This window comes from Macrosteles quadrilineatus, unplaced genomic scaffold, assembly GCF_028750875.1.
Source record: "Macrosteles quadrilineatus isolate MER2022 unplaced genomic scaffold, UCM_ALF_1.0 Scaffold_2__2_contigs__length_208266976, whole genome shotgun sequence".
Classification (NCBI taxonomy): Eukaryota; Metazoa; Arthropoda; class Insecta; order Hemiptera; family Cicadellidae; genus Macrosteles; species Macrosteles quadrilineatus.
Window position 1 is genome coordinate 159909561 of NW_026542595.1, and position 26848 is coordinate 159936408.

Here is a 26848-nt window from a genome sequence, read left to right on the forward strand (position 1 = left end):
AGTAGGACCTACCAAAGCTAACATTTTCTTACAAACTCAAGTGTTGGTAGTTGTTTAATTTTGTTTGCGTCGCACCAACAGAGAAGGGAAAGTAGGTTTAGCAGATCCAAATAACGTTAAGATCACTGTTTGTTTACTGTTAAGTGTCGCTTAACGGATCACTCCACTTTCTACTGTGACAAACAACTGTAGGCTACTGTACTTGAACACGTTTGTTACTCTGCGCCAACGTGCTAATGTAAATCTAGTAATATTCCATTAGTACGATTTTAAAACGTAACGTATTTTATCAACGTATCAGTAATTTATGACAGCAACTAAGTGCGTACAGAAATTTAATTTAAATATGAGATGAGTATAATGAAGTGATATGGGTATTAACGATGCCCAAAATAACCAACAGAAAAGGTATGACAAATTTTTTTTCGGACTATAAAATTAAAGAGTTTTATCAACTAAACTTAGTCCCAATTACCGAAAACTTAGTTAATGGGAAAATAGTTTTGAAAACAAGTATACTTTCTCAGTTATATTTACTTGATACCAAACAAAACGACTCGCTTGGGTAATTTCTAATAAATTAAATTTTACACAGCACTACATAACCGACCTCAACGCAATCATGATCGGCCAAAGATAACACGGTAAATCGCAATACCTTTGCTTTATTTTGTCAACAGACCAACAAAGACCGCTACACAAACTCGCTTGGCAAGCCTCGGTCAAAGCACGTCTTTGACTCAAAGTCACTAATCTCATCAAAAACAAACCTCGAGTACAGTTTACTCAGTCGATTCGGAACTTGCTTCAAAGCAGCACACACATATCAGACCTAGGACGTGGTCTGGTCAGATTGGTACAATGTTGTCAAATGCCTATTTAACCATTTAAAAACATGTTTTTGGGACATATTATAAAGCCGTATTACGTTCGATTTATTGCTATTTGTCTTCACTATGTAGGCCTACCACGGGAGAGCGAGCTAGTCTTGTAGAGCACGGGACTTCGGCCCTCGAGGTGGCGGATAATCCATCCAATAACAAAAAATATGTATCCACGTTAAGATGCCGCGACCCGTTTTAGACCTAGCCTGAATAGTGGAAACATTTCCGGGCTATAAAGTAGGTGGTTTAAAAAGTGCAAAAATTTACAGGCTTTTCAGCGCCTTATTTTCATTACTGAACATAACCATAAAAATCAGACTAATTCACATTGTTTCCGTGCCAACTTAATCATGCACCACCAGTTATGTATTGCATTTTACAGTTTTGAATATACTTAGTAGGCCTAAATTATGATGAATCGTAAAAAAGTAGCACAACTCTATATCTTAGTTAACGCAATCACGTATTCAAACTAATAAGAATACAATGGTAAAGCTAAATTAAATAGTTTCAGCTGCAAATAGAGATATAATACAACACCAAAGTAGTTAGTGCAACCCCATAAATATCCATGTCAAACTACAAAACAAATTAAAATAAATAGCTAAATATTTTCGGTTAAATAAATCCAAGTAAACAAATTTGCACTTCAAACGTGGTCTACTCTAGACAGGATTCCACAAGCTTCCCAAAGTTATCTTAGCAACTACTGTAACAACTGTCTGAATAGCGGCGGTTACAATTGCAATGACATTCATAATAGCAAAGTTTGGGTTTATGTATGTAAATTATCAAAGGCAGATATTGTTTCAGTTAGTCCAATCTAGATGGTTTCACGTTCAATGAATTTCTTTCAACCTCATCAATGTATTATTATAATAGATTATGATATTTATAGTTCACGTTTATTATAACTTTGGTAAAAGGCTTTTCGCAATTGATAAAAAATTAAATCCTCTCTGACACATCACCGCACTGTATAATGTACTGAATGGCGAATTAATAATTGTGTGATATGTATTATTGAACTAAAGTACACAAGAGCAATATTATAACTTAATCATCAGATTTATTTTTACATTGTGTATTAAAACAATATTGTAAAACCCAAAATACTGTACCCTGGTGTATATTTACCAGGGTCATGATTACAATTAAACATATTTTACTAAACTATAAAGAAAATCAATAAAATATTAAATATCGTATACAATTTTATCAAATATTCCAACAAAGCAATCATAAGCAATATCGATGCAGGTTTGTAAAAAAGTATTATATTTATTTTATTTTGAAAACTGAGTTTACTAATAAACTTTGCCTATTAGACACAGTAAAAAAAAACTTAAATTTACGATATAAATAACATGTAACATAGATTAATAACGTTGTCCATATAAATGATTTTGAATGATTTTACATGATTCTTTTAGCACTTTTATGACTATTTCATTTTTTAATTTTGATGGAAGATTATATTTTTTTTAAAATTCGTCAAAAAATTTTGTAATAGTCCCTCTTGCGCCAATCATTATGCCAATTACTGATATTGAATTTAGATTATATTTGTTTCTTAAATAAGTTTCACATTTACTATAAATTTTCCTCTTTTCTTCATCTACTTCTAGGGGTTGGTTTGATGATGTTTCGAACCTTATTGTTGGATCAATTACAATTCCACTTTTAGATTTTGTATCATAAATTAAAATGTCCAATCTTCTGTTCGATCCACCATCTTCAGTGCAATGTATTTCTTCTACTACTTGCCAGCCTTTTTTTCGTAGTTCTTCTGCGATCATTGCTCTTACAGCATGGTGTCTTGCATTACGCAGTAAGGCACCAAAGGGACAAGAGCCAAGGACATGCGGAAGGGTTTCAGGCTCCTTGCAATGTCTGCAAAGGGTTCCATCCTGGCTTCGCCCAGGTACGCTGCGTACTGGTACAACACCAGATATCATTTTTAATGAAGTGATCCATTCTCCTGTAGTAAGGCCATTTTTTAAATAAATCCATGTGTTGCTACTAGGCACTTCTTTGAATAATTCTATTCCTCTACCTTTACATGGTAATTTAGACCAAAGTTCAAATTCTTTCAACTGTAATTTTGATCTCAAATTTAAACCAATTCTTTTTTTCTCTTTAAATTCAAAATCATGTGTAAAAATATCATCAATTTCTATTTGAAGTTTTTGAAGTGACATGGTAATTCTTTGGGGGATGTTTATTAGCTCGTTTACATGGCTATTTTGTACGTTTTTTTAGAATTACACACATATTTATATTCTGTATAGAACTTTCCCATTTTGCTCGAATTATTCCCAGACCTTTGAACCTTTTAGGGGAATATAAGAAAGAATTGGGTGTGTCACTTGGTAGAGTGAGAATTTCTTTTACTGCACTTCTAATAATTTTATCGATGTCCTCAAGAAATGTAATACTTATTAATTCGTTTGGTGTTACTTGCAAAATATATATGTTAGTCTAGGCCAGAGGTACTGATTTATGATATTCAATTTCTGATTTTGGTTTACTATAAAAATTCCTTTTCATCAGTACCGTACATCTTTTTACATCTGACAGCATAATTTAACAACTGACATTCGCAGATTAGACCACATCTTTCATTCGCGACTTTCCTTTGAATATTTCCATGATCAACTGTAAATGTAATATATTACCTATGGCGCAAGCCAATATTAGGAAATACGTAGATGATTTTATATAGTAACCACCCCCTAATTTATTGTGTTAACTAATATTTATAAATAATCAAAATTGACATTCCAACAACACACAATAATTGACAACACAATACTGTAACAAAAACCTTGCAAAGTGAATGTAAAAGCTAACGCCAGCTGTAGTGCTGTAGTAGAGCGTTGACCTACTTGTGAGGAGACAACGCCCTGTTATCACCAGCACAGCTGTTGTCAAGGTCGTCGGTGTTGTTACCCCCACCACTGCACAGCTCCGGCCCACGTGCGTTCACCGGCGAGACCTAACCGGTTCCAACGTTCCCAGTACAGACTATAGTGGACGATGCACACTGCACGTATACCTATCCAGCTGGGAGATTCGTTAAAAGTAGGCCCAACAGAAGAAATACATTCTTATTTAACCTACATTATAGAAAATCCTTTCAGTTGGTTTGATAAAACGTGTTAGCGTCGGCGTTTAGAGGCAGCACTGTCAAATACGGACGGAACACTCAATTAACTTAATATGATGATTGAAATCATAGTTATTATGGTGTGTAGACTGTTGATTTAACCGATATGACCTCTTACAACAAATACATTCATCCTTTTGATTTTCAGAAAAAAAATGTTATGCAAACGCGATTAAAAAATATGGATACATTGTAGGTAAAAAAAACAACTTGAACACTCAACCATCGTATCTGTCGAAAGTGCCAACATGACTACTCACACTCGGAAGCATTTCTAATATAAATCTTTAAATCTCCGCTGCTTGAGTGTCGGAGAAAGCTAATCCAGATGAATGATACTGGACATTCCCAGAGCCACACTGGCGTCGGTCGCTGTGACAACGTTATGATCGCGTCAGACGACTAAAACCTTCTGTCTCAACAAAGATATATAAATTAGATTGTTCCAAAATATATATTGGAACGAGAAATAGGAGATGTATAGTAAAGATTTACAATATTACAAGGTCTGGGGCATAAACGAAAAACCAAATCGGTATACCTTGATACCTACGGTAATAGAGTATTAATATGGGACATTCACAATTCAAGTTAATATGTACAGTATCAGGTTACAAAAAATAAATAATAATAATACAATTGTAATATTCTCCAAAATACTACTCGTCTCGGTGTGTAAAGTATTTAAGCGTTGATCAAAATTTGAGTTTTATGAGTTTAGAGTTTTTTTATGAGTGAATGAATTAGTTTTAGAGTGTCCAACTTTCCCATCAAAATTCACTACGCAAAATACTCATTATATCTACGTATGCCAATTAAAAATTCGACACTATCATAACGTGTAGAATACATTAGTCGCTGATGTAAATAGTTTTCAAACTAAGCTCAGTATTCTACGGCATTGTGCCCTGAGGGCTAATAAACCAACTGGAGTCACATACAAAAGATAAATCACGGCGGATGAAAGTGTTGCTTCCAGGTCAGGGTGAAGGACTCTTACCTCTCCCTCCAAAATGTGACCCTTTCCCTCCAAAATGTGATCCCTCCCCTCCCTCTACACCCGCCTACGTATAGCTCTCACCTTTGAACAGATATAAATGAATATTTTTGTATAATTACATGAAATTCTCTACTCGTTTGAAGTTATGATTATTGCTGGTCAGTGTTTTGTTTTAAATCTAAATAAGACGTTCAGAAATTAAGTTGCCGGTTGTACCATGCGTTACTAAAAAAATGTAGCAATGATATTTCCCAATAAAAGGTTCTCCAAACAAGGAACCACCTGCATTGCATAGAAAAAATCTACAATATAGAAAAAAGTTGTGTCCAGAAACTCAATAGTGTCATTGCCCACGTAAAGTTTTACAATTTTTGTTCAGTCGAGTTTTTAAAGAATATTTACAAAATTACTTGTGAATTTTAACTGATCATTCCCTTCACAATATGTGTTCAGTATTGTTGTTTGAGTTTTGGCACTAGCTTAACGTTTACACGATACATTTTTGTGCTCGATGGTGATTTACGAATAGGTTTTCATACATAATTAAATGATTCGTTTAAACCAAACCTTATTTTGGTGTATCTTTTAATATAATTCTTTTATAATATGATGTTAACATAATTAAAACAGTTTTGAATAATATGTGGACACATAATATTTTATGTCGATTTTGGTACTATTGATGACTCTAAATTTTACTTTAAAAATGAAAATAAACTCAGATTAAACATTTTTTGCGTCAAACATAAAACAATTCTAATGACACATATACTGATCAGCTTATTATTGCATTAGCGCAGCAATAAATCAGCGCGGAGCAATCTCATTAAAAAAATATATAGGTACAGTTATAAATCTAACTCAGAGATACCAATTTAGCGAAATCACTACGAAAGTGGCTTAGGCCAGATTGGCAATCGAAGCCTGGGTCTTAGCCAGGATTAAAGGTTGTTTGAATTCTATTCAAACCTGGGAACTTAGATCTGATTATGAAAACATCGATTTGTCTGCTGTAATCGCCTGTATAGACCAAGTAATCTTTATTTAGTGTTGTATTAAGACAAAGATCGTCTGTTTGAGTCGCCTTGGTTGACAATGGATAGTACAGTAGTAAATTACTAGATACGATCTTTGGCCAATGACACTTTATCTTGGACTACAGGGTTGGTCGATTCGTCCAAATATTGTTTTTAGCGAATTTCCCATATAGGGAATAAGCTATTACCGTAGTACTTATGGTAAGACCTGGACGCGGGACCGATTTTTTTTGTTTTTCGAGCAAAAATGATCCGATTTTGATGAAATTTGGTACAAACGTGTAAACGTACGTTTATTCGAACGAGTTCGCGATCCAGCATGATCGGACCATGGGAACGGGGGTTTACGGGGGTATTATGGGGTAAAAATAGGGTTTTCCCATTTTTGACCCAAAAAACATAAAATTTAGCAATTTCTTTCCAAACCATTTTGTAGAGCTTAAAAAAACAAATAATTTAGTATATTGAAGCGTTATTATGCGCCTAATGGTTACGGAGAAAATTCCAAAAAATTGTATATTTAAAATTCCCATGTTATTCTTATGGAGAATAAGTAAACTGTTGTAGTTTGCTTGTTTGTGAACTTTTTTTGGTCAAATTTGGAAAATGTTTTTATTTCTTACTAACTATTCACATTTTACAAAAAAACAGTTTTACCCTCCCTGATGCAGCAAACCTAAGTATTTGTAAACTAATTCTATTTAAATCAAGAATAAATGTTATATTTTTAAGTAGACATTTCAGTGTAAATCCAATCAGTCAAATGGAAATTCGCTTAGTCTGCAGGTTTGCTGCAGCGGGGGTATTTTCTCATTCGAGCGCATATTTATATATAGGTACCGGTACAATTAAAAACATACAATTAAGATTTGTTTTAACTATTCTCTGACACCTGATCGATAATTCTGAGTACTCAATTAAGTATTTCTGGTGTTTGGAAGCGACTCTTTTTTTCGAATTTTAGACAGTTCTATCTAAAAGTAGGCTACCCAAAAAATCAGGGCATTTTCATTTTAGCAAGGGTCACTTCACTTGACAGGTCACCTGTGAAATGGTAGAGTAATATACTGTCATTTAAAAATGAGTTTAACACAAAATATTGAGGAAATAAACTTTAATTAGTAACTAGAAATACAAAATGTTTAAACACGTTTACTTACAGAATTCACTATATAAATGTCTGGACAGCACTGTAAGATGTCTTACCTAAAAAAACATAAATGTTAATTGCTAATTAACATATTTTACTACATATAGGTAATACAACACCTTAACCCACAACTATCGTACGATCACGTCAATCAAAATTCGTACTGCATAGTTCAACTATGCAGTATGAATTTTGATTGACGTGATCGTACGAGAAATTAAATAGTGTATATTTGCAAAATAGTGCCATCATTTATATAGCATAAACTCCCAACATTCTGGGAAATGCTGATCAGTGAATGAGAAATAAGTGTTTTTTAATTATTGTAGTGTTTAATACCTCTATTTTAGAGTTGAATTATGAGACCCACTTTGTACTGGCAAGTTACAGTAGGATATTGAGGATAAACCCCTAATAACATGTTAAAACCAACATGCTCGTTTCAGACAGCTAATAACCTACGACATCTTATAATTCATGTATTATGGTACATTTAATCCATGAGTGTATTGCAATGAATCATTGTCACACCTAGAAACGTTGTCCAAATGTCCAGCAACTGTGATTTATTTCCATCAATCAGGAGTGAAATTTCCAAAACATATTTTCTTAGAAAAAGCCCATGGAAAATTCAATATCTCTGTTTAACTAGGCAAGAGAGACGATGGGAAATGTTCCAAGTTTTGAGAGAATTAACAATCGGCGATAAATCAAAGACGTTTCATCAACATTTGCACATTTATTCTGAGAACAATTCTAAACGACCATTAAGCGAAGTCGGAAGGTATATGAATGTTTGTATGACACATGAGCTAGTATGTACTTAGCTTAAACACGATTTCGTTTGTTATCTTTCATACCGAAGCCAAGAACAACGGGCACAAAACTGCAGGAAGTCCCTGCAATGCGACATCGCAAATAATGTGGCTTACTGTGCGTCTGTCGTTCTCTTGGCACAGCGATCACAGTATTTACAGTCCGGGTGTGATTTAGTTGGCGAAGAACCATTAGCGTGTACAGTATTGAAATGAACAACTTCAACTCCTTTGTTTCTATCTTGTTACGCAAGAGTTATTTGGGATTACAGTAGAATTATTTATTTTAGACTTCTGGTTAACTAACATTACCTGATAGCTCAATTGGGTGTGATATTCTTATGCATAAAAGGTTGTTTTATTTGTTTAGTGAGTACACAGATATAATGCGTAAGAAATCTTGATTTTTCCTTTCTTAACTTTCATAACCGTAGTCTAATTTTACAGAAATGGGGGTTGTTTTGTTAAGATTTAAAATAGCTATAAAATACTAAATTTTAATCAAAATCGTTTGGGCCATTTTATAGAAAATTTTATTTGTATGGTATCTAATGAAAAAATTACGCTTAACATTTTTTTTTTAAACCCCCTGAAATTTCATGAAAGTCGGACAACAGGTTAGTCTGTAGCTCTGTACACATGCGGACACTCACACGGACACACACACACAACACTTCGAAACCCGCTTTTTTGGGTTCAGAGGAGCCAAAAACAAATATTAAAACTCAAAGCCCAAAACTGAAACTCAACATTTTTTACGTAAATTACTTTCTACATTACTAACACACACACTACATTGTATGGTGAGGTGAAGAAAGAAAAAAAGAATGTTCATTCGTAATGCATAATTACCACTCAGTGTACATCTCGATCAACCGTACAACAATATTCAACACAATGTCGTGTTATTACTCCCTGTGCACTTCGTGTTGCATTGTAATTATCATACAACAATATAATTAGCAGCTTTTGTTAGATTACATTCTGATTATTTAGTTAATGAAAATCTATGTAAACGAGATCAGGGATTACGTATTCAAATCGTCTCTGAAGTGCAATCTGATTCACGGTGCAATTAAGCTGTGAACAATGTGATTTAGACCATCTCTGTGTTTTGAGCTTCGCAAAACGTAATTAGAGATTTGGATTTATTGCTTTCAGTATTTTGGTGCTTTGGATTGCTATTGGTTGGTGGAATTGGTCTACATAATCAGTTCATAACCAATTCGTTGGCTATTGCGGTTATTTAATGTAATGTATGCGGTGTAAATGTTAAAAAATTTGAATTTTGCAATTGAAAACATTGATTGTAAGCCATAAAAAGTAGCTTAAAGAATCTTTAATCTTACTAATATTATAAATGTGAAAGTTTGTGTGTTTGTTTGTGTGTTTGAAGTTCAATCACGCATAAACTACTGGACGGATTCCAGGGCTGAAATTTTGCATGATGATAGCTCACATTCCCGATTAACATATAGGCATATTCTTATCTCAAAAATCCTTTCGGGATCCGTCCCAGTGGCTCTGTAGTTCCCCATGTTAACCTTGTGAGTTTTCATATTTAAAGGGAATTAAAGTATTTTGTCAGCTGTTTCAACTAAAAAGTTGGTTCTATGATATGCAAAACTATTAAAAATGTATAAGATTTACCAACAGAGTGCAACACTACTATTTTTTTCTTTGCATTTATGAAAACAGCTAATTTGAACTAAGCAGCAACAAAAAGCTGTGATACGCAATGAGGACTGTCAAAGTAGGATTGTTTACAGTTGTTTATGTTTTTAATTTCATGAACAATTTGTGATATTTTGCGAATTTTAATAAATAATTTTTCTTTATTGTTTAGGTAAAGTGGTAGAACATTATGGCTATGGTAGATGTGTAATACTATAGTATACCGTTAATTTAAAGAAGCAAATTTTATCAAACTGTGTCCGCCCCATTGAAAATGCAAAGCTTGAGTATAACTGCAATAAGCATTTTATACTTATATGCCAACCCCGTACGAAGGACGGGTACTCTGCTAGTACTTTAATACTTTTCTTTGAAATGGCGACCATAGAGTGTAAAATAAAATATTACCAGAAACGAGTATATCTCGTTACTTGGGTTTAAAGTGGCTCTATTCGACCCAAGATCAACGAACATAGCTAACACAATGTTTCCTTTTACTTCCTCCTCCTATACATAGTAGAGGAATATAAAGAAAGTAGGCTACTGTATATTTTGTAAAAATTTTCAAATTTGAGTTAGGACAATTTTTTGGCAAAATTAGCAGACGAATTGTATAGCTATCATAATGTACAGCTGATCTCGATTCCAGCTGGTTCTTTTTGCCTAGGGAGAAAAAGATCTATTTTAGCCCCCCAACGCATGTTGTGAAAACAGCCGGTTTAGCTGTGTATTACGCAAAAGAGGTTCATTCAGTGTTAATTCGTTCTAGGACTCTTCGAAATTGTATCTTTTTTGTGTGAATATTATTGTTTTAACGTTAGTTTCTGTACTGGGTTTGGCTCATATTGGTCGTATAGGTTACAAAGTGCTAGGACCAATGATCAGTTCCATCTAGCCACTATGTAATCACTATTCTACAGTAGACCTACACATCTCCACTGTAGTCACACCTATCACGCAATCTGCCTGTCTTGCACTCCTACTTCTACATGACGTCATCAATGACCTCAGTCTCCTTGTACTGACACGTCTTCACAGCAAGTCGTCCAGACTGGTTTTTAGGCATGAGAACTCTACAACAATTGTATTGTCAACTCTACAACAAGCCTTAGTACGAGTGTACGCACGGTCATTTAAAAAATCTTAAGCTTTAAAAGCCAGTGTTTTAAAAGTCGTGGTTTCGGATCCTGTGCCTGCCACTATGTAGACTTCCTTCACCCTGGTCCAGGGCGAAGGAAGTCTACATAAGTGGTACTGTACCAGATCACCCCTTGCTTTGCTCGATATTTTAATACTTTGCTTTAAAATGGTGACCATACGAAAGTAGGTACTGTATTTTACATGTTACATGCACAGATACAAGGTTAAAAGAGGGGGACAACCTCTTGTTAAGTTCGTTTTTTATCAAAAATGTACAAGTGTCTCAACAGTGTCTGCGTCTTGTATATTTAAGAGGTATTACAATTTTGATTTTTAAATAAACACACTAATATTTGTTAATATTTTGTACTTGTTTCATGGCTTTGAAACTGGGACCAGCTGTCTATGATAATTGGGCTTTGAATACAGTAAATCACTACTGATAAAAAAACTGATCGTGGTCAAAGATACACAAGGCATCTCATTCCATCCTACACTCATATTTCATATTTTAGTAAATATGATCATTTTTCTTTAACTATACGCAGAATGAGGAATTAACTTGGAGAGCATTATTACAATAAACAGTTACGAGAGGCCGTCAGTGGATTTCATGTGTATGATTATGATCGATGTTTATAACTCAAGATAATATTTAAATTTCTCCAAGTGAGCAGTCACTTAATGTGTCTGGTAGTTGGCAACAGTGTTATTTTAAAATGTCAAGAATTTATTAAAAACTAGCTATGTGTTCTACGCACGGGGATCTTAGTGGTCAGTTGAAACCTTCCTATATAAAGAACAGCAGTTGGCAGTTGGCTGGCCAAACTATTATATATAAACAAATACAGAAAGGTTTTAATCGAGCTTGGGTTGGATTTGCTTTTGAAACTTGATCGAAAATGTTTGCGGTATTTGTAAACAACATTCAATGTAAACATATCAGAGACAGCTAGAGAAAAATAATCTTGATCCGAACAGCTGTTCGCTATTTCATAGATGATTATGTGATAAACATTGGTAGAAAACTTGAAAAAAATCGCACAAAATTGGGTTTTTAAACGTCCGTAGGTTTATTTACAAAGTAGTGAGGCCATATTTTAATAGCTAAAGACACTCTCGCCAATCCAGTGAATACATTAAAATGATTCGGATCTTGATAGGTACTCTCGTTTTTCAGAAGAAGGCCGTGAAAATGGCTCTTGGGCCGTGACAGACGGAAGACAGACAGACAGACAGAAATTGAGATGAGACTTGTTTCGGCTTCTTTAATGTATAAAACGTAAAAATAACCTAAAAATTTATGATTCTGAGCAATGTACAGACAAAACTCTAATTTTATTTATATAGATGAATATTTGCACCTTGATTTTGACCCTGTATGAAATGTTGCTGTAGTATCTGCTTTATTATACGTAGACCTGTCAGGTGCCTCAGATTTAGGTGAAGATCAGCAGTACAACAAAAAGTTGTCAAATGTTTCATTAAAAGAATTTGATATTTGTTTTCATTTTATTTGGTTGTTGTTTGTAGTCTGGCATTCATAAATATATCAGCAATAACATTTTCCATTAAACATTTCTTTTGTATTTTAAGTGTGATCTTTTGCATCCTGATTGATATTAGTTTTGGTTGGTTACAATAAATATTTTTACTGTTATCGCGCATACTCTATAATTCCATGTCATAGCGTATGTTTTACACTTTTAAATGACAAATTATCTTTCCTACATATACCTAAATTTCAATTTACACCTAAATAATTGTAGCGCCGTAGCGGGGAACCGTAGAGATGAAAAATTAACACATTAACTCCTTAATACCAAAAACTAACACCGTTAAAACTAATGTAATATCCCACAAAAAATGTAGTGAACAAATCGGGGGAAAGGTCTGGACGAGAGAGAAGAAACAAAAGGAAATAATTGTGTGAACATTCGTTGGTATTGTTCAGGAAATCTGGCACGCACCGCAACTTCTTTGTACTTTAGTCCCCTCTATATAGTAAATCACTAACTTCATTACTTGTATTCCACAAAAAAATACACTCTAGTTACAAAAAAGCAAAATAGACCCAGAAACGGTTCACCGGGCCCCATCCTTTGTCACAGTAAAATGAAGTATTAGCGTCGACGTTTCTATTTTTATTCCAGGCAAGTTGTCGCTTTACAAAACAAACTATAAGGGTTGGGTTTTGGCCTGTCCAGTCTTTGTTTTCCCTACAACAAGAAATTGCTGAGAACAGATTCCTGAGAAATTAGCGGTTGTGGTTGACGCAGTTCGAAGACAGTAGAACTCTGGTTTGGAATCGGTTTCAAAATGCTTCACAGTAAACATTTACAGTTGTATTCATCGTAAATGGGCAGTTTTAGTACACATCTACAAACAATTAGGCCTACGAAAAAATCAAAAATATAACCAAAACAGCATTATTAAATAGCTATTTACTAATTTAACTTTACCTGAAAATTACAGTAAATTGATTTCACGAGGTTTGCTGCTACGGGGGTATTTAGGCGATTTTAAACAGATTCCGCAATATTCTCTTAAATAATAAGAATAATTTGTTTGCTCCATGTGAAAAACAACCAAAAGTTATGAGTTTAATGGGATTGTGTAAGGTTTCTTAAATTGTGGGAATTTTTGGTTGTTTTCCACATGGAGCAAACAAATTATTCTTATTAGGCTATTTAAGAGAATATTGCGGAATCTGTTTAAAATCGCCTAAATACCCCCGTAGCAACAGACCTGCACACTAAGCGAATTTCAATTTGTCTGGCCGTATTTTAACTAATACTAGCTGTAACCCGCGGGCTTTGCCCCGTTTAACTTCTTAATTTGATTTCAAGATGATCTCGTTCGCATGGCTCAATCACGTCCTGGGGCCTATTGCATAAAACTACAAGTACAAGTTTACATATTTACAGTTTACAGGTCCCTGTAATTACAATTTATCAATTACAGGTGTTGCTAGAATAATTTGTATACTTGTAAGAACAAGTACAAAAAATGTTAACAGCTGATTACAATTTTACAATAAAATTACACTTACGTCTTCCAATTTCCCATATAGGGAATAAGCTATTACCGTAGGTCTTATGGTAAGACCTAGACCCGGGAACGATTTACTTTTTCGATTTGATGCCAAAAACACCATCCGACCAAGTTCATAAACATTTGTGTGTGTGTGTGTGTGTCCGTTAGCGCGATAACTCGAGCAAAAATGATTTGATTTTGATGAAATTTGGTACAAACGTGTAACCTTCGTTTATTCGTACGAGTTCGCGAACCAGTATGATCGGACCAAGGGAACGGGGTTTTACGGGGGGTTTTATGGGGTAAAAAATGGTTTTCTAATTTTTGACCCTCAAAACACAAAATTTCCCAATTTCTCTTCAGACCTTTATAAAGAGCTTAAAAAACAAATAATTTAGTTACCGGTAATCAAAGTATTTTTGTACGGTTATTGGAAACGGAGAAAATTAAAAAAAACTTTAAATTTTTCTAACTCCCATGTTATTCTTATGGACAATATTGTAAAATGTTGTTGTTTGCTTGGTTATTGATATATTTTGATCAAACTTGGCAAACTTATTTATTTTATACCAAGCTATAATTATTTTACTGAAAAATTCACTATTAGTTGCCTTGTAGCAGCAAACCTACGTACTCGTTAAGCCTAATGTTATTTAAATAGATTTAGGTTAATTGAAAATCAATTCAGACAAATGGAAATTCGCTTAGTCGGCAGGGTTGCTGCGGCAGGGGTATTTATAGTTAGTGGATAGTCTATTAAATTAATGTTAATCAATAGGTAACTAATTAATTTAGTGATCATCATAATGCTATATTCCTTATTTGACTATGTCATCTTCACTTACTATAACATTATAAAAATGTTGTTTAGTTTTAAGTTCCAGTTTGAAGGTCCTTCTTCGGCGTTGTGGATCAGAAGAATCATCACTATTCCACATCTTTGTCATAAAAAAGAATAACTTGTACAATAGCAACAAAGGTTTACAGGCCAAAGAAGCTCTAGGTAAAAAATTCTTACATTTTTTCAGGTATATGTAAAATTTTAATAACTTTATTGTAAATACAAGTTTACACACCTGTAAAATTGTTAAAAAATGCCTGTAAATTTGGGTTTTTGAGTAGTTGTTACAAGTCTGTAACTTGTAGTTCTTGCAACACCTGTAATTACAATTTCTGAAGAATTCTTCAGAAATTTGCCTGTAAACTTGTAAAATTGTAGTTTTATGCAATAGGGCCTGTAAATTTGGGGGGGTTGAAGTTCGTTCACTACGCTCACTCACCTTTAGGTTGGAGCTCGTTCGCTACGCTCACTCACCTTTAGGTTGAAGTTCGTTCGCTATGCTCACTCACCTTTTGGTTGCAAATTAGCTGTTGTTATAAATGTAAAAGAAATAATAGTGCTGCACCCTGTTGGTAATCCTTGTAACTTTAATGCCATTGAACATCATAGAACAGAACCAACTTGTTTAATTGAAACAGCTGTTAAGATTCGTTAATTCCATTTCTCATAAGGTTAACATGGGAAACTCTGGGCGGAGCCGATTGGACGGATCACGAAATTGATGGTGTATAAACCTATTCCATGAAATTCTACATGTATGTACCAAGTTTCGTGGCAATCGGTTCAGCGGTGTCTGAGTTTATCACTGCCAAATATATATACAAACATCCTTTTTAATACTTATACAGGGTGTTGAAAATGTCTGAACCAACATTATATCTAGTGAGTGGTTAAAGAAAAACAACTGATATTTTGTGTATGGATATACTGTACTATGGTTTTACCTATCTTTTGGTGCCTTATGAACTTATAGGGAACGTCCTGTGGAGGATGCAGTAAAAAGTTTTAATGGAACCTATGGTAAATGATACATCATTTTAAAGGCCATTTTTTTCTGAGTAAGGAGCCGCAAGTCTCATCTCAATAGGACCACCCTAGCGAAATTGGCAACTGTTTGAAATTTAAAAACCCACTTATAGGGAACGTCCTGTGGAGGATGCAGTAAAAAGTTTTAATGGAAGCCTATGGTAAATGATACATCATTTTAAAGGCCATTTTTTTCTGAGTAAGGAGCCACAAGTTTCATCTCAAAAGGACCACCCTAGCGAAAATGGTGACTGTTTGAAGTTTTTGAAAATAATTGAAAGCTTTTAATTGGTATTTCTGTTAAAAATAAGTTTAGTAAAACAACACAAACAATTTAGTTAAATGTTTTTTTCAGTCATTTTTCAGGTCACCACAAGATAAACTAATGTACTTCGTAACTGGCTTGTAATAGCATTTAAAGGAAACAAATACGGACCATTTAAATACCAATGTTTTTAAATTTCAAACAGTCGCCATTTTTGCTAGGGTGGTCCTTTTAAAATGAAACTTGTGGCTCCTTACTCAGAAAAAATGGCCTTTAAAATGATGTATCATTTACCATAGGCTTCCATTAAAACTTTTTACTGCATCCTCCACAGGACGTTCCCTATAAGTGGTAAAAAATTTCATAAGGCACCAAAAGATAGGTAAAACCATAGTATATCCGTACACAAAATATCAGTTGTTTTTCTTTAACCACTCACCAGATATAATGTTGGTTCCAGACATTTTCAACACCCTGTAGATTTTCCTTAGACAAGTCATATTTATTTAGCTCCCCATTTAAATAGGTCTAACATTAGATTTAACGGGTGTTTAAGTAACTTAGGTTTGTTGCAACGGTGATGGGAATTATGGGAAAAAGTTTTTTTTTCATTAAATGCTAATAGTACAGGATAAAATTAAAATACCCCCGCCGCAGCAATCCTGACGACTAAGTAAATTTCTATTTGTCTGAATTGATTTTCAATTAAATCTATTTAAACAAGATTAGGTACCTAGGTTTGCTGCTACAAGGAAACTAATACTAAAGTGTATTTTTTAGAAAAATACTAATACTGTAGCTTAGTATAAAATAAATTTCAAAATACATCCATAAACAAGCAATCTACAACAACATTTTACAATATTCTCCATGAGAATAACATGGGTAGGCCTATTTAAAATTTAATTTTTTCTGTTACCAATAACCGTACAAAATCATTTTGATTTACAAAATTGTTTGTTTTTTTGAGCTCTTCAAAAAGATCTAGAGAGAAAATGGGAAATTTTGTGTTTTGAGGGTCAAAATGAGAAAACCCATTTTTACCCCATAAAACCTCCTGTTCCCATGGTCCGATCATGCCATGTAAGTTTATCCCACCTTACACCTTTCAATAAAATTTAATCAATATCGTACAAAAATTACTCAAGTTATTGCGTTCACGGACGTACCTATATAGGCTATAAATCTGGATATGTTCATATAGCCTATATATACATATATAAAATTTGAACGATTGGTGTTTTTGGCCTCTGGGGACATCAAAATGTAAAAGTAAATTGGTCCAGGGCCTAGGTCTTACTGTGCCACCTACGGTAATAGCTACTTCTCAATAGGGAAGGCTAGGTGATGTCATGTAGGGTAATTCAAATAAACACCATCCAATCAGCATTACAGGTATTGTCTTTTTTACAGATGGTAGGACATTTAATTTAAATACCTAGGTACAAAAAATTAACACATCAACTATTTTATTGATATTATTTATCAAATGTAGATATTAATTACAGTATTTAAAATAGTGGTACTACTACGATTCAAATTATATAAAAATGATCAAATCGATTTGATACAATTTTAAATCGTTCATTAAAAGAGTTTACCTCACAATGTGAACACGAGAGCAAACTCAGATGAACAGTTTACAAACTCAACAGCTCTTCATCTGAGAGCCATCTGAATGGGTCACAAATGACGGTAGGAGTTAATGCACCACCAGTTGAAAACTTTATGAATAGAATTCTGTTCAGTATAAAAAAACTCCTCCACATTAACTTTGCCCGTCCACCAACAATATTTGGAACAAAACTTTGGGCAATTGGGAACAATAAAATGTCCAGTGGTTATTGAAAGAACACAGGTGTTATAATTAGCCTACTCTTGTAACACGTTGGCTGAAAGCTGAGTGGGTATAGTGCTCACCAATCTAAAGCCCCTGTCCACATGGGGCGAGTTTTCAAGATACACGCCAGCATGAAAGAAGCCAGCGATTGCGCTTGTATTCGTTCAAATAATGCTTTTACCACTCACTCAGAAGCTTTCAGACCACTTGGGCGTGTTTTAACTGTGAACTTTTGTTTTTGTGTTGGTTTTGTGGTGTTTGCATACATTTAAATTGAACTGGACCGTAGTAAACATATCCTAAACGTGTAGGTACAAAAAATAACCAGCCTTTTGGAACATCAAAGATATAAACTATGCCATATAACAACGGTGTATTGACATAGTTTTTTATCTCATACAACAGCTGCTGATTGGAGAAAAATGGAACGTGGATGAAAAAAACAGCTGAAATTCCCTAAAAAAGTAATGTACCATAATCCGTAGCCTACCTCTTCCTACGCACTGTCTCACCCACACTTTTTCCCACTTGCTTTTTCGTTCCTCATCTTGCTGTCCAAGCAATTTTAATTTTAATCACATTTGCCACAACCACAATTCCCGTTAGAACCAATTCCTCCAACATCTTCGAATAACATGTTCACAAGCACAAGCAACTGTGCACACTGGGCTACTTACAAGCAAGCTCGCTCAAAAGCTGGTGAGTAGACATGTAATGTCAACTTTTTCAACTTAATTTGTAAAAGCCAGCTTTTGAGCGAGTACGTCGTTTACACTGAGATATTTTACGAGCTGTTTGTAAAAAGGCCGGCGTATAACTTGTAAACTCACCGTGTTAACGGGGCTAAAAGGTTGCTCTAGTTAAATTTAAAACAATATTGAATATACAGCATGCAACTAAAGGATATTGGTAATTTGGCTAAATTAACAGTGATATCTAAAAGGTTGGCGTTATAGAAATATGAAATTCTGAATTTAGATCGGTCCCTACAAAAAAAATTACTTTATTGTTCTTTCGATGGTTTGTGACCTGAACGGTTAGAGTACGGAGTTAGAAGGTAGGGTTTTCTGTTCAGTAAGAAAAGCTCCTCTGTTAGCCTATAGAAACAACCATGATAGGTCTGTAAAACTGTCTGTTTATGGACTTTCTCAATATTGAATACCTAACTTTAACTTCCATAACTCATTATAGGCTAATAGGCTACCGGTACCTTAATATTATCTAGATTAAGTTATCGATAACTAAAAAGTCATGATAGGCCTAATGGAAAAATTAATTATGAAACATCTATTTAGAGCATGAATAGTTTTAAATGTCACCCTTAAATGTCAACATGAGGGATAATCCTAGAAGTTATTGAATATTGTTTCTGGTTTCAAGGTGTCAAAACTCTTTTTGAAGAGCGGCCTTCTTGAAAATTAAACAAGCACACATGAATTGAACAATGCAATACAGCTAAACAAGCTATGCAAATAAACCTATTTAACCCTATTAAACAAAAAATTATAATTTGTTTTTTAATTTTTTCAGAGCTAATTGTTATTCCCACCTTCAAAGGGTGCCTATCGTCTTTTGCGTGCAAGTCAAAAGTGAAACAGAGTGAATAGTGGAATAGCCTAATCAACAAGTACCTATAAGTTTCTACAACTTCAACAAAACAATCAACTAGTTCTGACAGAAGTTAGTAGACCTCGATCAATGTTTTGTAAAACTCATCCAACAAAGTTACAGATCCTTAAACTCACACATTATACACAACTCTATATAGCCCAACTGGGACGTGGTTAACTTATATATACCTAACATACCAGTACCGGTACTGGTAACAGATCCAAAAGAAGCTGGTCCGCCCCAGAGAATAATAAATGATTTTTTTTTAAGAAGGGATAGGGACTGACTATTTTGTTGACCCGGGTCAACAAATTAAATATATTTAGAAAAAAAACCACTTGGATTGTAGATATTTACATGAAACTTGGAACGAAGGTATATCCACATGTATTCTACTCGTATGTAAAATTTGGTAACAATAAAAAAATATGTATCTATTTTATTAACTAAAAACCGGCCAAAATAGCTAATTTTATTTTGTTGACCCGGGTCAATCGCCTAAAAAAGGTACTTAGAATTAAACTATATACATGAAACTTGGAACGAAGGTATATCCACATGTATTCTACCCGTATGTTAAATTTGGTAACAATTAAAAAATATTTACCTATTTTATTAACAAAAAACTGCCGTAAAAAGCTAATTTCATTTTGTTGACCCGGGTCAATCACCAATAAAAGGTACTTAGAATTAAACTATATACATGGAAATTGGAATGAAGGTATATTTACATGTATTCTACACGTATGTAACATTTAGTAACGATTAAAAAAATAGTTACCTATTTTATGAACAGAAAACTGCCGTAAAAAGCTTATTCCATTTTGTTGACCCGGGTCAATCACCAATAAAAGGTACTTAGAATTAAACTATATACATAAAAACTTGGAATGAAGGTATATCCACATGTATTCTACACGTATGTTAAATTTGGTAACGATTAAAAAATATTTACCTATTTTATTAACAGAAAACTGCCGTAAAAAGCTTATTATTTCATTTTGTTGACCCGGGTCAATCACCAATAAAAGGTACTTAGAATTAAACTATATACATGAAACTTGGAACGAAGGTATATCCACATGTATTCTACACGTATGTTAAATTTGGTTACGATTAAAAAATATTTATCTATTTTATTAATTAAAAAAACCGCCCAAAATAGGTCATTTCATTTTGTTGACCCGGGTCAACCGCCTAAAAAAGGTACTTAGAATTAAACTATATACATGAAACTTGGAACGAAGGTATATCTACATGTATTATACACGTATATTAAATTTTGTAACGATTAAAAAATATTTACCTATTTATTAACAAAAAACTGTCATAAAAAGCTAATTTCATTTTGTTGACCCGGGTCAATCACCAATAAAAGGTACTTATAATTTCATTTTGTTTACATACGTGTAGAATACATGTAGATATACCTTCTTTCCAAGTTTCATGTATATAGTTTAATTCTAAGTACCTTTTATTGGTGATTGACCCGGGTCAACAAAATGAAATAAGCTTTTTACGGCAGTTTTCTGTTAATAAAATAGGTAACTATTTTTTAATCGATACCAAATGTTACATACATGTAGATATACCTTCTTTCCAAGTTTCATGTATATAGTTTAATTCAAAGTACCTTTTATTGGTGATTGACCCGGGTCAACAAAATGAAATTAGCTTTTTACGGCAGTTTTTTGTTAATAAAATAGGTAAATATTTTTTAATCGTTACCAAATGTTACATACGTGTAGAATACATGTAGATATACCTTCTTTCCAAGTTTCATGTATATAGATTAATTCTAAGTACCTATTATTGGTGATTGACCCGGTCAACAAAATGAAATAAGCTTTTTACGACAGTTTTTTGTTAATAAAATAGGTAAATATTTTTTTATTGTTACCAAATTTAACATACGTGTAGAATACATGTGGATATACCTTCGTTCCAAGTTTTGTGTATATAGTTTAATTCTAAGTACCTTTTTTAGGCGATTGACCCGGGTCAACAAAATAAAATTAACTATTTTGGGTGGTTTTTAGTTAATGAAATAGGTAAATATTTTTTAATCATTACAAAATTTTACTTACGTTTAGAATACATGTAGATGTACCTTCGTTCTAAGGTTCATGTATATAGTTTAATTATAAGTACCTTTTTTAGGCGATTGACCCGGGTCAACAAAATAAAATGAGCTATTTTGGGTGGTTTTTAGTTAATAAAATAGATAAATATTTTTTAATCGTTACCAAATTTAACATACGTGTAGAATACATGTGGATATACCTTCGTTCCAAGTTTCATGTATATAGTTTAATTCTAAGTACCTTTTTTAGGCGATTGACCGGGGTCAACAAAATAAAATGAGCTATTTTGGGCGGTTTTTAGTTAATACAATAGGTAAATAATTGTTTATCGTTACCAAATATTACATACGTGTAGAATACATGTAGATATACCTTCGTTCCAAGTTTTGTGTATATAGTTTAATTATAAGTACCTTTTATTGGCGATTAACCTGAGTCAACAAAATGAAATTAGCTTTTACGGCAGTTTTCTGTTAATAAAATAGGTAACTATTTTTTAATCGTTACCAAATTGTACATACGTGTAGAATACATGTAGATATACCTTCGTTCTAAGTTTCATGTATATAGTTTAATTATAAGTACCTTTTATTGGCGATTGACCCGGGTCAACAAAATGAAATTAGCTTTTACGGCAGTTTTCTGTTAATAAAATAGGTAACTATTTTTTAATCGTTACCAAATTTTACATACGTGTAGAATACATGTGGATATACCTTCTTTCCAAGTTTCATGTATATAGTTTAATTATAAGTACCTTTTTTAGGCGATTGACCCGGGTCAACAAAATAAAATTAGCTATTTTGGCCGGTTTTTAGTTTATAAAATAGATAAATATTTTTTTATCGTTACCAAATTTAACATGCGTGTAGAATACATGTTTATATACCTTCGTTCCAAGTTTCATGTTAATATCTACATTCCAAGTGGTTTTTTTTTTAATACCCTATATTGAATTTGTTGACCCGGGTCAACAAAATAGGGAGTCCCGAAGGGATAGACTTACAGTTACTGTATAAAATTACGGTAGTAGGCGTACCTATATCAAGTAAACTAACTTAACTTCGCTCATGAATAAAGACCTTATTTATTTATTTATAGGCTAATTACCTAAGTAGCTCAATTGTGTTGTTAAGTACAAGTTTAAGGATGCAATTGTGTGACCTTGTTTTGTTTAGTGCTGATTCCTTTAGTCACCAAGTAGTTTAACAAATTAACTTACCGTACCTTAAAAAACAATAAAAAGACGTGAGGTTCAAATTACTTAACTTTACTAACTTAAAATCTTTTCAAACACTTTAAACAAGTAAGCTTAAGGTATAAAAACCTGACGACCACGTCGCTGATGCGATACCAGTGGGAATTCTCCAAGTTATCCAAGTAAGATAATTTAGGTTCCCAAAAATTAAACTCTTTTGCTCCATCTACCCACATCCAGTGCATTTAAGTAATTATAATTTCATTTTTTTACATTTGGTGGGCTCAAACAGTTGTCTTGACAACTTGCAGGAGGATCTGGGGTATGTCTAAACTTAGCCTACCCCACTTGAAGTCATCACAACATAAATATTTGAAGCTGTTGGAGGACCAAATTGAGAGATATAACCTAAAAGTACACTATCAGTGAACGTGTGTCAACCCACGTAGACTACGTAAACACTCAGAAAAAGGTAAACAACTGTTTAATACTGCATGACGACAACACTGCCAGCAGACTGATAAAATTAAATATTCCGCCAACAGTTCAAATCAGCTCCTCCTATAACCCCACCAGACAGTAGACAACATCACTAAAAAAACCTTTTACGATCATAACACAAATTATCAGGGCAAATATAGGACAGGTAACAAACCTCGAGTAATTTTCCCGATCCAAGTAAGCTGGTAAAATTAAAAACACGGTTAAAATCAATCACAAAATGCACATTAGAACGACACACTACACTCCCGACCGCCATGTTTCCATTCCACACTAGCACTACAGTGGCGCACTCACCGGGCAAAGCTCGAATGAACGCGGCTGCATGATTTCGTCGCAAGAAATACGCGCCACCGAATAATCGATACTGACGCATAGAATGCCCGACTATAGCGCTGCCAACAATACGTCCAAACGGCAAACCTAGTAACTTATAAATTTATTGTATTGTTGAAAGTAGTAGGCCTACTTTATAACTAGATAATTTCCCTTTGTTTTAAGCAATCGAAGTGAGTTAATTTTGCAATCATGATAAACACAGTAACAATAAGTGGTAATTAGGAGGCCAACTCTATATAAAATATTTAGTATTCAGAGGGATGGTCGAAAACTCACCAAAAGTAGGTATGTATTGTGCAAACTTCTCTATTTTTACCCCTTTGTAAATAAAACATGTGATTGGAAATTTTCTTCCATATATTTTGTTGTTACATATTTTGGGGTCGCCGGAAGACTGCCCCCCGGAAAACTACCCCCCAAACAGTTTCCTACGTCATATTGACGTCAGAGACCGGGGGGCAGTTTTCCAGTCACGGACACTCAAATTTAGTTGTCAAACAGATCTAATCTAACCTAACCTAGCCAACCAAACTTGCTGTAACATTTCGAAATTCTGTTTTATATTCACCACATGACTTTTCTATTATCCAATGGAATTACTCAAATTAAAATTAAATAGCAGAGGGATGAACCTAGTGGAATTTTACGTCACTATTCATGATTTGTCTAGGGGTTAGTCCATTGGTTAGTTGGCAGATTTTGTGACGTCACGTTTCACCTGGGGGGGAAGTTTTCCGGGGGATAGTATTCCGCATCCCCCATATTTTGTTACCAACATGGCAACCCATAAGGCCCATGTTATTTTTTTATATTTTAAATTCATTTTTTGTGCTTATTTTTGAGCATATTATAATTTATAAAGAGATTCTGCACGTGCTTATCGGACATAATATCATGAAACTCCACTCTAATATACAACAGGTTTGGTTTGGAGGTGAGAAACCTCCTCTGTTGGTGTGGTCCTGTGCCAAAGTTGAACCACCCTAACTATTCTGCAATACTGCAATTTAACTCCAGATTGTAAGCCGATAGCCACAAAATCGCGACGTTAGTCAGATGAAGACATGCAATTTGTAAAACAAGAAATGGAAAGGCTACAGACTGAGGAGATCATTGAACCTAGTTCGTCACCTTGGCGTGCACAAGTGTTGGTTGTTACAAACGACAAAGGGAAGAAGCAACTGTGTGTGGGCTATTTGCAAACGATAAACATATTTATTCTTTTAGACGCCTATCCCTTACCAACAACAACAATATAGATGATCTTTTATTCACTGTAGCGACGAACAAGGTTTTTAGTGCCATTGATTTAAAGCAAGCATACTATCAAATACCAATTTCTGACGAAGAAAAGAAGTACGCTGCTTTTGAGGCTGCTGGTCATCTTTTTCATTTCAGAAGAATCCCTTTTGGTGTAGTGTAACCAACGGGGTGGCTTGTTTACAAAAGACCATGGACCAAATCATTAGAAAAGAAAAACTGAATGGAGTGTATGCCTATCTGGATGATTTGGCCGTTTGTGGAAATGATCAAAAGGATCATGATGAGAATCTAAAAACATTTTTAGATGCTATAACTAAGTATGGACTTGTAATCGACAATGAAAAGAGCAAGTTCAACCAGTCTTCAATAACTTTGTTGGGACATTTAGTTTCCCATAACTCTATTCGCCCTGATCCAGATCGGCTAGAATCTCTACTGTCACTTCCTGTGCCCAAAGACCAAGTTTCACTAAGGCGAGTCCTAGGATTTTTCGCTCACTATTCAAAATGGATACATCGGTTTTCTGATAAAAAAAAAAAAAACTGACACAAGTAAATTCTTTTCCTTTGTCACAGGAAGTGGTTGCAGATTTTGGAGCCCTCAAACTTGACATTGCAAATTCAGTAATTTGCTCCTTGTGATGGGCAAGAGCCACTGGTAGTGGAGACTGACGCATCTGACATAGCCATGGCAGCAACTTTGGGGTAGCGGATTTTTATCCCCCTGGAATTTTACCCCCTGGGCAAACAAAGTCACAAACCAGGGGGTAAAATTCCGGCCGCGAACTTTTGAGTTTCGCGACATCAGCTCGATGGATTAAACGCGGAATTAAACATATATTTTCATGGTTGTGAGTTTAATCAGAACACATCAAATTATAAAAACCTAGAATGTACGGCCTGGATTTTTACCCCCGGAATTTTACCCCCCCGGATTTTTACCCCCTGGCCAGATATATAAATTAGTGAGAATGATTTATTATCGTCATTCAGTTTTAATTTAATGGTAAACATTTTATTATTAAGTAGCCTATCTTAATTTATATGTAACATTAACTAATCGAACTGGGTTTTAATATTAATTTTGAGTTTCGAGTGTCAGGATTCGATCTTTGAAGCCAACTGTTGGTTAATATGATCAAAATAAAACAGCGAATTCTGTTTACTTAGTTGAGATTACAAAATAAATAAATAAAGATAGGCTACTAAATAATGAAATGTTTACAATTAATTAAAAACAGAAATAAGAAAATCATTCATTCAATTTCTAAAATCAGCCAGGGGGTAAAATTTCGGGGGGTAAAATTCCGGGGGGTAAAATTCTGGGGGTAAAAATCCGGCCCGTACATCTTCAGTTGCCTAAACGCTAGTTATATGGACAGGGGGTAAAATTCCGGTTATTATCGCTAATCTAATTAATCACGCTCTGACTATTTTCATTAGACTTCCAAATCCGCGGGGGTAAAATTCCGGCCGCGAACAAACTTTTGGCCACTCAGGTTACTACGTCATAGTGACGTCAGCTTTGCCCAGGGGGTAAAATTCCAGGGGGATAAAATTCCGGCGACCTGCAACTTTGAGTCAAGATAATCGGCTAATTGCTTTTTTCTCACCGACTCTTAAAAAATCTGAGAAGCTGTATTCAGCTGTTGAAAAAGAAGCCGTTGCCATTGTCAAAGCCTTTCGAAATTCATTTTTTTGTGCTTATTTTTGAGCATATTTTAATTTATACAGAGATTCTGCACATCTACAGGAAAATATATTTCATTTGGTACCAACCCAGTGTATAGTTCGGTCCAGTAGTATAATCAGAGATGTCATAAGTTTTACAAACGTTTTTTTAGTATGTAAGATTAGTTTTAAATTTACTTACAGGTTTCAACTTTTTTCATTTCTTATCGGAAGAGACTTCAGATTATACACAGATCAGCAAGCTTTTTATAATTTATTTTTGACAAGAGGCATACAAGCAAAAT

The 26848-nt window shown here is 34.1% G+C and overlaps 1 protein-coding gene across 1 annotated transcript in view; it reads right to left on the reverse strand.

Annotated features, from left to right (window-relative positions):
* Positions 1–23591, reverse strand: part of LOC128985962 (calcium uniporter protein, mitochondrial) — a 301746-nt gene extending 278155 nt beyond the window's left edge. Inside the window, exon 1 of the mRNA XM_054405975.1 lies at positions 23426–23591. Within this exon, the coding sequence (XP_054261950.1) occupies positions 23426–23530 (105 nt within the window). The 5' untranslated portion in view covers positions 23531–23591. The remainder of the gene's footprint in view (positions 1–23425) is intronic.
* Positions 23592–26848: the final 3257 nt, after the last annotated feature.